The 12,784-nt window shown below is 41.4% G+C and overlaps 1 protein-coding gene across 1 annotated transcript; it reads right to left on the reverse strand.

Moving 5' to 3' along the window:
• Positions 1-4,659: 4,659 nt before the first annotated feature.
• LOC140557292 (ubiquitin-conjugating enzyme E2 variant 1-like) lies at positions 4,660-12,469 on the reverse strand. Its single transcript, XM_072681593.1, has 4 exons — positions 12,372-12,469; positions 9,933-10,081; positions 6,485-6,610; positions 4,660-5,619 (listed from the first exon to the last, which is right to left on the reverse strand). Exons 1-4 carry the CDS (start codon positions 12,391-12,393, stop codon positions 5,473-5,475), a joined length of 444 nt encoding a protein of 147 aa, XP_072537694.1. The 5' UTR covers positions 12,394-12,469; the 3' UTR covers positions 4,660-5,472.
• Between the last annotated feature and the right edge of the window lie 315 nt (positions 12,470-12,784).

Consider the following 12,784-nt stretch of genomic DNA (forward strand, 5'->3'; position numbering starts at 1 on the left):
GAATTAACCCAATTGTTCATAACAGCTAGTTCTAGAGGGACTAGCATTAGCAATGCAAAGCCAGCTGCTGTCGCTTTTCGACAGCCAACACGCTCTGTGCCGGATCCCTAGGTCAAGAAGGCCAACATCGCTTCGAAATCTACCCACCCGGAGAGAGAGAGCTACTTGTGCTCTCTCTGTCTTTAGCTGCTGATGGCAAAGTGGCACGGCATGGCTCGGGTCAAAGTCATGACCCCCGAGCCATTGTGTAAGAGCATTACATTGCTGAGCCACTCAGAGCCCACTGCAATGTAATTTTGCACTTTATTGGAATAATATGCAAATTATGCTTTAAAAAAATCTCAACATCCTTAAGGTATTGTATTGGATTTAGATCAAGTGACTGGAAGACACAGTGTCACGGCCATGTTCATGAAACCAACATTTCATTTCTTTTCTTTGTGTCATGGACATCATCCATGATAATCCATGACCATTAGAAGACAAGTAAAATGTGGCCGGATGGGATGAACATGGTCAGCAACAATACTCAAATAGGCTGTGGCATTCAAGCGTTAATGAGTTGATATGAATAGGTCCAAAGTGTGACAAGCAAACATTTCCCACACTATTAGACCGGCTCCGCCAGTCTGAACCTTTGACACAATGCTTGTGGTTGGAGCCACATTCTGACCCTACCATCTGACCCGTCCACTGTATCTCAGTGGAAATTAAGATTCATCAGACCAGGCTCTGTTTTTCCCAGTCTTCAACTGTCCAGCACTGGTGAGCTTGTGCCCACTGCAGCCTCAGCTTTCTGTTCTTGGCTGACAGGATTGGAACCTAGTGTTTTTTTGGAGTTGTAGCACATCCACCTCAAGTTTCAGTGTCTTTACTTTAACCCTGCTACATAACATTGGCATAACCATGCCATAAACATGTTATTGCAGCTATCAAATGCTGTCACTGGCTCGCCATGATCAGAATCAGAATCAGAATCAGAATCGGACTTTATTGGCCAAGTATGCTTACACATACAAGGAATTTGTTTTTGGTTACAGTAGCTCACAGTACACAATAACCGACATTACAGAAGTAACAAACACACAGAAGTAACAACCTACACACACACACACAGTGACATACACGCACAGACACACCTGTAAACTTAAACATGTGCAAAGTTGTATATTTGAAGTAAAGTGCAGCAGTAAAGAACAGTGCAGACTGGATTTAATAGATATAAATATGGAGAACAGAGGAGAACAGATGCTTGCCATGATGCTATAATGCTATACGCATAATGTTTGGTGCCATGAGTTTAAATTTAGCATGTCATGACATCAGTATCAGCGTGTTCATGTGTTCATGTCAGCATTATGCAGCAGGGTTTAAGTAAAATGTCACCCAGTCCTTTTACCTGAGAATGGATTTAGGATACTCACCTTTGTTCCTTGGACTTGGACACAATAACAGCGTCAGAGTGGAAAATCAAAGGCTCATACATATATGATGCATGTCAGCACATTTTGAACCAATAGGTTTACAGCATTGATAATTGAACTTTGGAATTGTAACTATGTGTCTATATGTAGTGAAGCTGATATATAGATTGGCTGGTCCACTGATAGGTTAACAGAAGACAGATGGCAGCTTTACCGGTCAAGCTGACCATGTGCTACAAATGTGACTGGGTGTATTATTACACAGAAACAATAACCAAACAAAGCCTAAATTAATATTAAGGAATTAAAATTCGAGGTCAAAGCAGAGCCAAAAGTCATATTCAGAAGTGTATCTGGCCTTTATAAGCATTGATTTGTGAAGCACACGCAATGTCAATGTTTTTGTTCAAATATAACAAATATTCAGAAACTAAATAAGGCACAAAGAGATTCCCATTAAAGACATGAACTTCTTCACCTCAGCTCATAAATTTGCTACTCACGGTTTGACCCAGTTGAAGGAATCGACCACTTTCACCTTCTTGCTCCACTCATTAGACACGTGTAGCCCAGACGAGCTGAAGAGGTCACAATACGTCACTGGCTCACATGGAGTCCAGTGGTTCTCTGTGATATCACACAAATGCACACCACTGTTGAGCTTTAACTGCTGTTAGAGGGTGTGAATATCCCGAACACGCCTTCAGAATCCAAAGGAACATTATGTAGCTTTAGCAGCCTGCTAGCACATGACACAATTAGGATGCCGGAGCATTTCAGGACAAAAGTTCAACTGGCTGGTTTACTTTATTCTGGGCCGTTTTGTAGGTACTTTTATCGCCACATTTCTTGTAATATTGCATCACTTAAATAGTAAACTTAAAGCAAACTGAATTGACCCATAATTACCCAGATGAAAATATAATATAGAAAATATGTTACAAAATATATTAAGAAAATAGAATTCAGAATAAGAGAAGTTGGGGAGCCTGAGGGAACTAAGGGTTACATGACTATTTACAGCAATACCTTCAACCATATTATTTCTGTGGTTGTTAATTGTTCCACAACACAAATATTAACTTTTGTTGACATGTATAGGCCTTGGAGCATGAACTGCCTATTTTAGGTGGGGTAGACTTGATTGTGTGATTTGACTCATTGTCTTGTGGTATGACAAAAGTTGCACTTCAGCTTTAGGTCACCTAAATTCTGACCTGACATTCTCAGAAAGAACCCAAGAACAATGCATAAACTGCAGGTATCTCAGGTAAGGTGTAATGTGCATAACTCAACCCTCAGAAAAACTGTGTCATAATGTGAAGAGAAGACTATAGATGCTTGTCTGAACTTTGTCAAGTAACTGTTCTGGAGTTCTGGGACAATATCTTTTGGACAGACTCATCTAAAGAGGAATTTTGTGGCCAGCAAAGACTGTGTTATGTTGCAAAAACCTAACACTGCTGCATACCAACTGTGAAGCATGGTGGTGGGAGTGGAATTTTGGAGAGGCTTTGCTGCATTCCCAGCAAAGAGTTAGGATTCTGTAAGAAAATATTAGGTCACCTGAAGCACAGTTGGGCCATGCAACAGGACAATGATCCAAATCACACAAACAAGTTCCACTTCACAATGGCACAAATATAAGAGATTTAAATAAATACATATTGATTTCATGCTTAAAGGCCTAGAAATGTCACTGAGCTCTTCAGGATGAATCACTTCTTTACACTGAAGGAGTCATAACTCTGATTCAAATAGAAAGGTACCAACTGAAGAGATCTGCTAATGGAGTCATCTCTAGCTGTTCAGTTGTGATGTAACTGACCCTTTCTCCATACTTTTAAGTCATGTTAACCTAGATTTATTGGCTGCATAACAAATGCACCAGAAAGGACCGTGGCCACTCAATACACACTGGATGTAACCAAGGCACGATAACTTGTTGTTGCCTACAAGCAATAAACATAATTGCAAACTTCCAATTACTATATAATAGAGATCACCTTATGTCTGACCTGATAGGCAGTCTTGGCAAATCAGTTTTTGCAGTTATGTTGGCTAATAAACTTGATCCAGATATATTTACAGTTGTACCATGATAATTGTTTTATTAATATATAATATGTGGTGATGTAGCCACAGAGCCCTACAGCTGTCAATAACTAGTGAATGGTTGAAGGGTTCATATTTTATATGTATATTTTTAATAAAAGTTTGATGTTGATTCTTATTCACCAGAATATACGTTATATATATGGAAATTAACTTACAGAAAGAGCCAATTGTGTTTTGTTTTTGTCATAATACAAAAATCAACTAATTTACATATATCTGTCATTTCAGCCTACAACACGTCAGGCCTTCATATTCACAGTAAGTTACAAACAGAATTTGAGGATTGGTTTCTAAAGCTTGAGGTATTCTTTGAGGTATGCTTGAGGTATCATTTTCACTGGCAGAAAGTGTTTCAGGGGATTCTTACTCTGCTATTTAACAGTGATCTTTGTGACAAGAAGCTTTTGGGAAACCCAACATAGAACAGAAGTCATTTGCATACAGCACTGTGTAAATGTATCATACTGACATGAAAACTGTTTACAAATCTGTGTTTTCGCCCATGTAAATGTTAAAAGTCATTAGTTATTATTTCCTTAGATGCCTGTTGACCTTTGGGGAGTACTATATAAGTCTCAGAGACACAGAATGGTGGTGACAGGAACCAGGCATTGTGCAATGTGTAACTGTGATTTTTTTTAATGTACACTTACAGCATTTGGCAGACACTCCTATCCAGAGCAACTGAATCATGCTAGAGGTTGAAAAATGCAGCATTAGGAGTTTTACTCAAGGTCTCCAGTACTGGTTTAAAGTCATGTGCTTGCCTGGGGATAGACCTGGACCTCAGACTGCCATGTGGAAGTTTTATTTGTAGTGGAAGTTTATAACATTGGTGGTGGGAATCTTTTGGTACATTTTTTTCTTCCGAACACCCTGAACATACTCCCCACTCAGCATCTACTTTAAAAACAGTTGAGATGGTAGTTATTGTGTATCAGTGTCAAGCTAATAACAGTACAAAATGCTGAATCACAGAGGGGGAGAAAATAGTGAATCGAACATAATCCTGTAACACACAGCATAAAATAGCACACTTTGGGCTAACAGAGTACTGTAAGTATTTTTGCTTCTTCCACAAACCCTCCCCCTTTTTTACAAACTGAATGACAATATATTTCACTTTCAGAACGTGAGGCACTTTTTATTTTGGCTTCCCTAATTTTTTTTAATCCTTTTTTATTATTATTTATTTATTCAGGCGGTCACTTGCAAATGACGTTAACACCGGCCATAGTGAGCAGTAAACATACAGTGGTATTTTCATGGACTCCTGCAATTCTGCCGGGATACATATTTACTTGTTTTTAACATTAGATCTTTCGAAATGCAAATACCAACACTTCACAATCAAACACCTACAACGACAGAGCTAGTAGAGCTTAAATCTGAGCAAGACCGCACTCCAGCAAGAAATCTGGAGACTTTGCAATGGAAATGACAAAATACACACACAGCCACAGGGCACACGCCATAATCTTATTTATGTTATTGTACAATCTGAATTTATAACAAACAATAATAAAAAAAGATTAGTAAGATGTACAGTATTCCAATGATCTGAGCTAAGACAAATCACGCAAACAATCACTCATCTTCTGTGGTCTACTCAAAAAAAAAAAAAAAAAAAAAGAGAAAAACGGTAGAGGTCATGGTGTGGCTGAAGCTGAGGCATGAGTTCTTTCCAGATGGTTTGTGTGCATGTGTGAAAGAGAGTGTGTGTGCGTGTGTATGCAAGAGAGAGAAGGAGAATGAGCGAGAAAACAAGAGAGAATGTATATGCATTGATGATTCAAGGACGACAGAGATGACTAGAAGGTGAGCAGAGGGAGAAATAAAAGGATGAATACAAATGAGAAGACAAAAAAAAGAGCTAAAGATGGACAGACGGAGGATGTGTGTGTGTGTGTGTTTGCAATACAGTACAGTCTCAGTTGGTGTATATTTGTCCCTCAGGTGGTTGTGGTAGTTTCATGTTCTCTTTACACATCATGAGTCGTCTAAGCTCCTGCAGCACCACTCGAATACTGTAGGAGTTCTGCCACTTTGCCAAGGATGATACCGCCCGTGTATCCACCTAAACACACATATATGACACAAGCATTTTACATTCACACATTACCTTTAAAGATGCCCTAGAATGGAAAACTGTATTTTCCTTGGCCTATTATTAAGCAACATGGCATTAACCTCTAACACAGTTTGGAAAAAAAAAAATCTGTCATAACCAAGACAGAGCTGCAAAACGGGCCAATTACAAAATCCCCAAAACCTGCTACCATTTTTGGAAAAGCAAGCAGGAACTAGGCTTAAAGCTAACCCAGCCCATTGACAACATTCTCTTCAGCTAAATAATTGCAATGTTCTGGTTACAGCCCTGAGCTAGGCTAGGCTGCTTCTGTGAGCTGTTGTAATGCCAAAAAACAATCAATAAAAGCAGCTCATCACTGGCTAATGGGTTAACGTCTTAGTCCTAACCAATGGGAGAGGTTGTTTATCTGCTAGTTTTGTTTGCCATTTCAGCCAAAACATGGCATGAGGCAGGCTAGGGTTCGATGAACACAGTGAACACACTGTTCTTTGTTTGGTTATGCATGTATAATTCAAATGTACATGTACTGAGCTGACTGGTAAGAGTAAAGGGGGGGGTCTTAAATAAAATATTTCAGTATTTCTGATAGTATTTTTCTCCTGGAAATGTAACAGTCAACTAAATTACCAGTTATCCAAATCTTCCACTATACTCATGTATGATAAAGTACAATAACTACAAAACACTTTCCAACCCTGGATAAACATAAGATATGATCACTTGTTAGCTACCTTAGCCTCATAGTCCCATCGCACAATTAAAAAAGCAAACTTTAAACATCATGCATTATTAGCTACATTTGGGGGAAGAGGGAAATTTGTCTTAAAAAGAAACACAAACTGTAACTCACCACACCATTAGAGTTGTGTACTCCGTTCAAGTTGATCTTTGTCACAAAGCGCACAAATGGAGGAGTTTCTGGATATCTGGGGCCACATTCAACTCGCAGGCTGTACATCCTGTTCTCATAGATGGTCTACCAATCAGAAAAAAAGACAGATGAAGATTATTTCATGGACGTTGTAAGAAATATAAAGGAGACAAATATAGCAAATATAATGCTGATGGGGGAATGAAATCAACCACATTTAAAACGCAGTGAAAATCCAAGTACCTGATTAGAGAGAGAGACCGTACATGAACTGGACTGTGTAGCTCAAAATGGAAACATGAAAACAGCTGCTTATCTAGCACTAAAAACTAGATCACTTTGGACAGGATTTTTTTTTTTTTTAGCTTTCCGACTGATGCTGCACTACTGTGCCCGTGGTTAAATGTAGTCTACACTGTTTGGCTTTCTGTGGTGTTAGTGGGGTTTGCTAGCCTTGCTGTGTTCTGTTCTGTTAAAAGTCTTTACTCCGCTTTCCCTACCAGACTGCCGAACATACTGACATGCACAGAGCAGAGAACAATACTGGCTGTAATGGGTTTCTGCAGCTGCGTGTGAGCTCCATCATTCCATCTAGCAGTTGAATAAGAAACTGCAGCGTCCTGTGACTGAGGAGCTTCGCACAGAGCTGCTGTAATCCTTAACTCACGAACATGGTCAGATTCTGAGAACTGATCTGATAAGTTAAGAGAAATATGGGGTGATCGTGATCACATACAGGCTGAAATTCATTTGTCACGGATACACAGACGATCTTTAAATTTTAGAGTTGTAAAGATTATGCTTTAAAAACAGCTCCAGTCAAAGAACAAGACAACAAAATATTAGTTTGATCTGCTTTTAAAAACTGATTTGTGATCTTCTGAAAGGCGCACACAAGCTTTTTGATCAGAAATGTTCACAGTCAGTCTGATTCTTTGAGTTCAGACTCATAACAAAAGGTCAGATCTGGCAGGGTTGACAGTGGTAAAACAAACACAGGGAAATCAAAAGAAACGTACAGACAGGAGATGAAAGCTAACATTTCTATTTTAAGCATCCACAAAGAAAAATTAGACATGTGCTTATTTGTCTACCCCAAGATACAGTTAGCTGTCATACAACAACTTGAATATTAACCATACTGGTCTTGGCAAAACGGAAATATCTGACTGACAGAAAGGATGTGACTCATTCTTAAGAAAGCAGATGACACTGAGCACATGGTCTTGGAGAGCATAAAACACAGCAGTGTGACACAGGCCCACGAGTGGCTGCAATGAAAAAGTGAAGACCTCAACATAATGTGGACACCAAAAGAAAAAGGATGTGAGGCAGCAGGACATCTGTGTGTTTCAATGTTTTGCATGGTGAGTCAGTTATCATGCGTCTCCAGCACGAGTTGCCTGAGGTGGCCCCATGATCACGCCCCTCTAGAGTGTATGTGTTTGCCTGTGCATTAACCATATCTGATCATCAATGCATCTACTGTGAGTTACCCACCACGACAAAGCTAATACAGACAAAACATTATGATCTAATGTACCTAATATGATCAGGCCCACCAAGGCATGGACTAAACAAGACCTCTGAAGATGCCCTGTGGCATCTGACACCCTAATGCTACTTTGTTTGTCCCTCCTCAGCCACTGTTGTTAGGAACCACAGCCGACTGGGAAAGCCTTGCCATTTCTGAGGTGCTCCAACCCAATCATCTGGACATAACACTTTTGGCCCTTTGTCAAAGTCCCTCAGGTCTTCACAACTGTCCATTGGGTCCATGGGAATCGACTGTTCACTTACCGTCTAACATACATGGTCATCTCAGAATATTATGATCAAATAGTGGGAATAACCACCCTTGGCCTGGATGACACTAGCGAGACATTGTGGCATGGACTGTATTAGATGACGGAAGGTGTTCACTATAGAGGTTAACTGCTCTGTACCACTCGCCAGAGTCGATGTTCCCCTCTGGAATCAATGGCCCATGGGGCTGAAAGGGGCACTCAGTCTGCAAGAAGACCATCCTCAGTAAATTTCCACAATGGCAAATTTATATGCAGTGCAACACAGTAACGACTTCATAGTCTTTTAGATATTTAGAATATACGATGTATTCGATTAAGGGTACGCATGCATGTGATGTCTCCAGCAGCAAAAGTCACTGCAGCCACGCCCACTGAGTGGTAAAAAGGCTTTCCATGTGAATGTTGCTAAAACACAAAACAGGAAAGAGCTGTTCAGCAAGAATTTTGAGCTATCCTTTCACAGACTGCCGAAAGCTCAAGAAAAGAGAAACACATGGATTGCTGCAACTCTGGAATCCAGGCACCAAAACGTGTGGGAGCTCACGAGTGTATTAAAGCTCTGAAAACAGGTGGGGGGAGAAGAGAAATAAATAAATAAACAAACAAGCCCACCATAAACGAATTTAGCGACATGCTTACATAAGTTACATTAAAAGGGAAAGCAAGCAATTTACTCAACTGTGTGCTCTGGTATGAGGTTTCCAGTTAGCTGGACGTTCCTGACCACACACTGATGTAAATGGACCATTAGTTCTTTGATAATTTGGTTTAATTGTTGTCGAGTCTGCCTTTAACTTTGTCAGTTCCCAGTGGGAACATGACAATGCATACCCTCTATGGTCATAAAAAGGATAATGAAACATGATAGGAATTTCAACACATTATCAAAAGTTAGTCTTATGACCAAGAGGCCATGTTACCCAATGATAAGGTTGTAGGGACAACGTAAACAGTGCATCCTTTGGACAGCACTAGAAGAAAGAAGACTACGTTGTGGCAACGTTAAAAACCTGTCACGTGGTATCTGTGACGTCCCAGGTAGAGTTCATCCCAAACCTGTCGTAGTCATAATATTCTGATAAGACCTTGAGAAGTGCTGTAGTCACAAGATGACTAACATTTCACCTTTAAATGACCAAACCTTTCCCTTATTTCAGTAACATTTTAATTAAAATGTTAAGAGCTGATCAGCCTGTACGTTTCTCCATTTTGAAGTCTGCAGCTGTCTTGTTAGGCCACTTTAAAAGAAACACCTACCTTGTAGGCCCAACATTCACCACTGAGAATGTAACCCACCTTGTACACACATTTTATATTAGTCACTAGATAGGCTGTTGTCTGTTCCTGACTACCTTGGACTGTTTCTTGGACATTTCCAGGATGTCCTGAATATTTTGTGTAGTAAGGCATTCTTGACATATTAGTGACACTCATACAGCACCCCACACTGCCAAGTCAGTGTCACTGCAGTCAAATAATGTCTGGTCAACAGCTGTCCCAAACCGTCAGTCAAAAAGTGAACACACATACAGATGTAGTCACCTATAAGCCCTCATAAATGTGGCACAAGAGCGGAAGTACTACTTGTTTACAATACAGCGGAAGGTACAGCATGTTACCCGTGGCGGGCCGATGATCATGCCTCTCCAACGTGTGAGAGTCATGTCCTCGTCGTCCTCCAACCCCCAGCTCACTGTTCCATCGCCCACTCCCTTCTGGCCCTCTTCCAGCTCCTCCAGCAGGCGGAAGTTCCGCGGCACCTTCACGCCTGGACATCGAAACACACAACCACAGCGCTGTAGGTTATGACTGTGCTGACTACAAACTAATAGCACACCCTGAACAAAATGCATAGTGAAATAAACTGCACATTTCAACCATACTGATTTACATAATTACACAAATTCAGACAATATCATAAGGCAACTTCAAGTCCAGAACTAGGCCCAAAACAATCTGGACCTTGGTGGTTAGATCCACAACCGTGATGATAACTTCACAGGACACTTGTAGGTTACTCCCTTACTTCTAGTTGTCCTTGAAAGTAATTGTGAAGGTCCCGCAAGGAACTGTCGCAACCTGAAGGCCTGAGCGCAACTAATATGTCCTCAATTACTGAAATATCAGTTCCAAATATCAGTAGAACCTAAACATCTGTCTAATGTATGTTGATGTATTTTTAACTTATTATATCTGCAAACACCAATAAGATGCCTAGGCCTATACTACTGTCTATTCCTACTCCTCAGTTCTTTGTTAATGATGATGCATGTAGTTGCCATGTTTAAGTATTGACCATATCCACTGATTTCTTCAGAAAGGATGCTAGCAATGCGTTAACCAGTGCCCTCAAAATTTAGTTTTGCCAAGACTGAGGTTCTCAGCTCACCAGGTTCTGAAACCAAGACTTTTGGCCCTCTTCGGCCTTCCAGATGCATCATCTCCTCACAGGACCTTCACAAGTACTTTCAAGGACAACTGGAAGTAAGAAAGTGTAATCCTGTGATGGTCTCATTGTGGTTGTGGATCTGACCACCAAGGTCCAGATTTTTTTCATGCAGACTAGGCCTCGTTCTGGACTGAAATACAAATGTAGGCTAATCCACAATCTCTCCTGGGTGGACGTGAACTGCTTCACTGAGTGGCTCCTTAATGCAGACTTCAGAGGTGAGGAACTGAGGGCTGTAGTTGAGCATGGTTTAGGGGCTGTCCTTGCTCTAACATACACCAACAAAACCTGTAAATCTGGAAATGAGAAGCTGAGGAGCTGGATAAGGTGTGTCTGAGCAGGAATGAACTCCGGCCCTCCTGAACACGAGGAGTTCCCCACCCATGCTTTAGCACAGCCAGCTGATGAGTTTGCATTTGCTTCTAGCAGATATTTGGGTGCAGTGGTGTGTGTGTGTGTGTGTGTGTGTAATGAGCAGGCCGCATTATTGACTGCATCAGGGACTTCTAAAGCCCTAAACACTCCAAGACAAGACAGGGCAAGAAATGCTGAGGAGGACCGTAACAACAGTGGCCTGTAGGAAATCGCTGAGTCACGCTAGATTAAGTAAATTAGATAACTATGGTCTGCCATCACCTTGCTAGTTTTTATGGGCCTTTTCTTTCGTGCTACAGCACGGATCCTATGATTTAATAAGCACGTGCATCATCTGGGGCTTTGATAAGCATCTGGGAGCTAACGCTAGGGGTTTAAGGTGAGGCTTCAGACTAGCACCTTTTGCAGCAGATGCCGTGCAAACTTCATTCATTCGTTCATTCATTCATTCACAACACACACACACCTTTATGGCATCGAGTAGTCTGCTAAAAACACGTGCTACAAAATCAGGGCGGATTTGCAATGCGTGGCTGATTTATCTGTGAGGATTTCGCTAACCCTGCTCCCCACAACACAGACAGCGTGGTCTTTGTCATCCATTATTTACATTACATGAAATGATATCCAGCGACGCTACAACGCCCGCTGTTTATCGCCTGTTGTTGGTTAATATTAATGATAAAGTACTTGTTTCACAAGCCAGGGTGCATCACACGAGGACAGACGTTAAATTAATGGTAAAAACATCGTCGAAGACGTCGCACAACAGCATTGTCTACGAGCAGCCGGGCTGGGCTTCAGTCCATCAGCAAGGAATAGGTGACAAAGCAGCTGGCAGTTCAACAGCTACCTACCTAGCTATCTCTATCTATCTCCCTCAGCCTGCTTTACTCACACTTACAGCCACACAGCCGTTCAGATAGACGCCTGTCTACCAGTAAACGGACCGAGGTCCGTCAGTATTTAGCTAAACCTGAAAAATCGTGCTCTTAAGCGGTCCTAAGGGTCTGAGACTCCGTCTCCTGTAAGCTAACGTTAACGTTACTTCATTATGGTGCAGTAGCCGGTAGCACAGCGGGGTCTTGGCCAGCTGAACTGACCCCAACTTACGGCCTAAAACGCGGCCGAACTGATAGGTATCTTTGACCTCCACCTTCTGGTCGGTTACTTTTGAACGAACTCATATAAAATGCTTTAAAACAGAGCTGTAAAACGAGGGGAAATGACTTACCTGATCCGGCGGCGACCGCCATCTTGTGAGTAAACAGTGAATTAGCGATGTGCGACTCGTGAACGAATCGTTCTTTTGAACCGGTTCTTTTAGCATTTACGAACCGAAGTCCAACTGAACTTTGCAGCTACAGCGCCTGCGTGATGCTGGAGTCTGTCCTCCAGACTGAACACCTTAGCTAAATACGGTATTATGATAGTATAGGCATTGTGAGGACCAGCTCGGTGATTTCATGAGGATTTGTTTGCGTGTCTCTCTTTTTGTAGCATATCTCTCGTTGTTGAATGCTCGGAAAGACGCCCAACTCAGTTAGTGAGTACAAGTAGTGTGAGCAGAGTTGCACACTGGCAGGAATGTCGTTTGGAGGAGAGGAAGGGAGCAAAAGAGCGGACTTGACTTGAACTGAATAGACG

This window comes from Salminus brasiliensis, chromosome 6, assembly GCF_030463535.1.
Source record: "Salminus brasiliensis chromosome 6, fSalBra1.hap2, whole genome shotgun sequence".
NCBI lineage: Eukaryota > Metazoa > Chordata > Actinopteri > Characiformes > Bryconidae > Salminus > Salminus brasiliensis.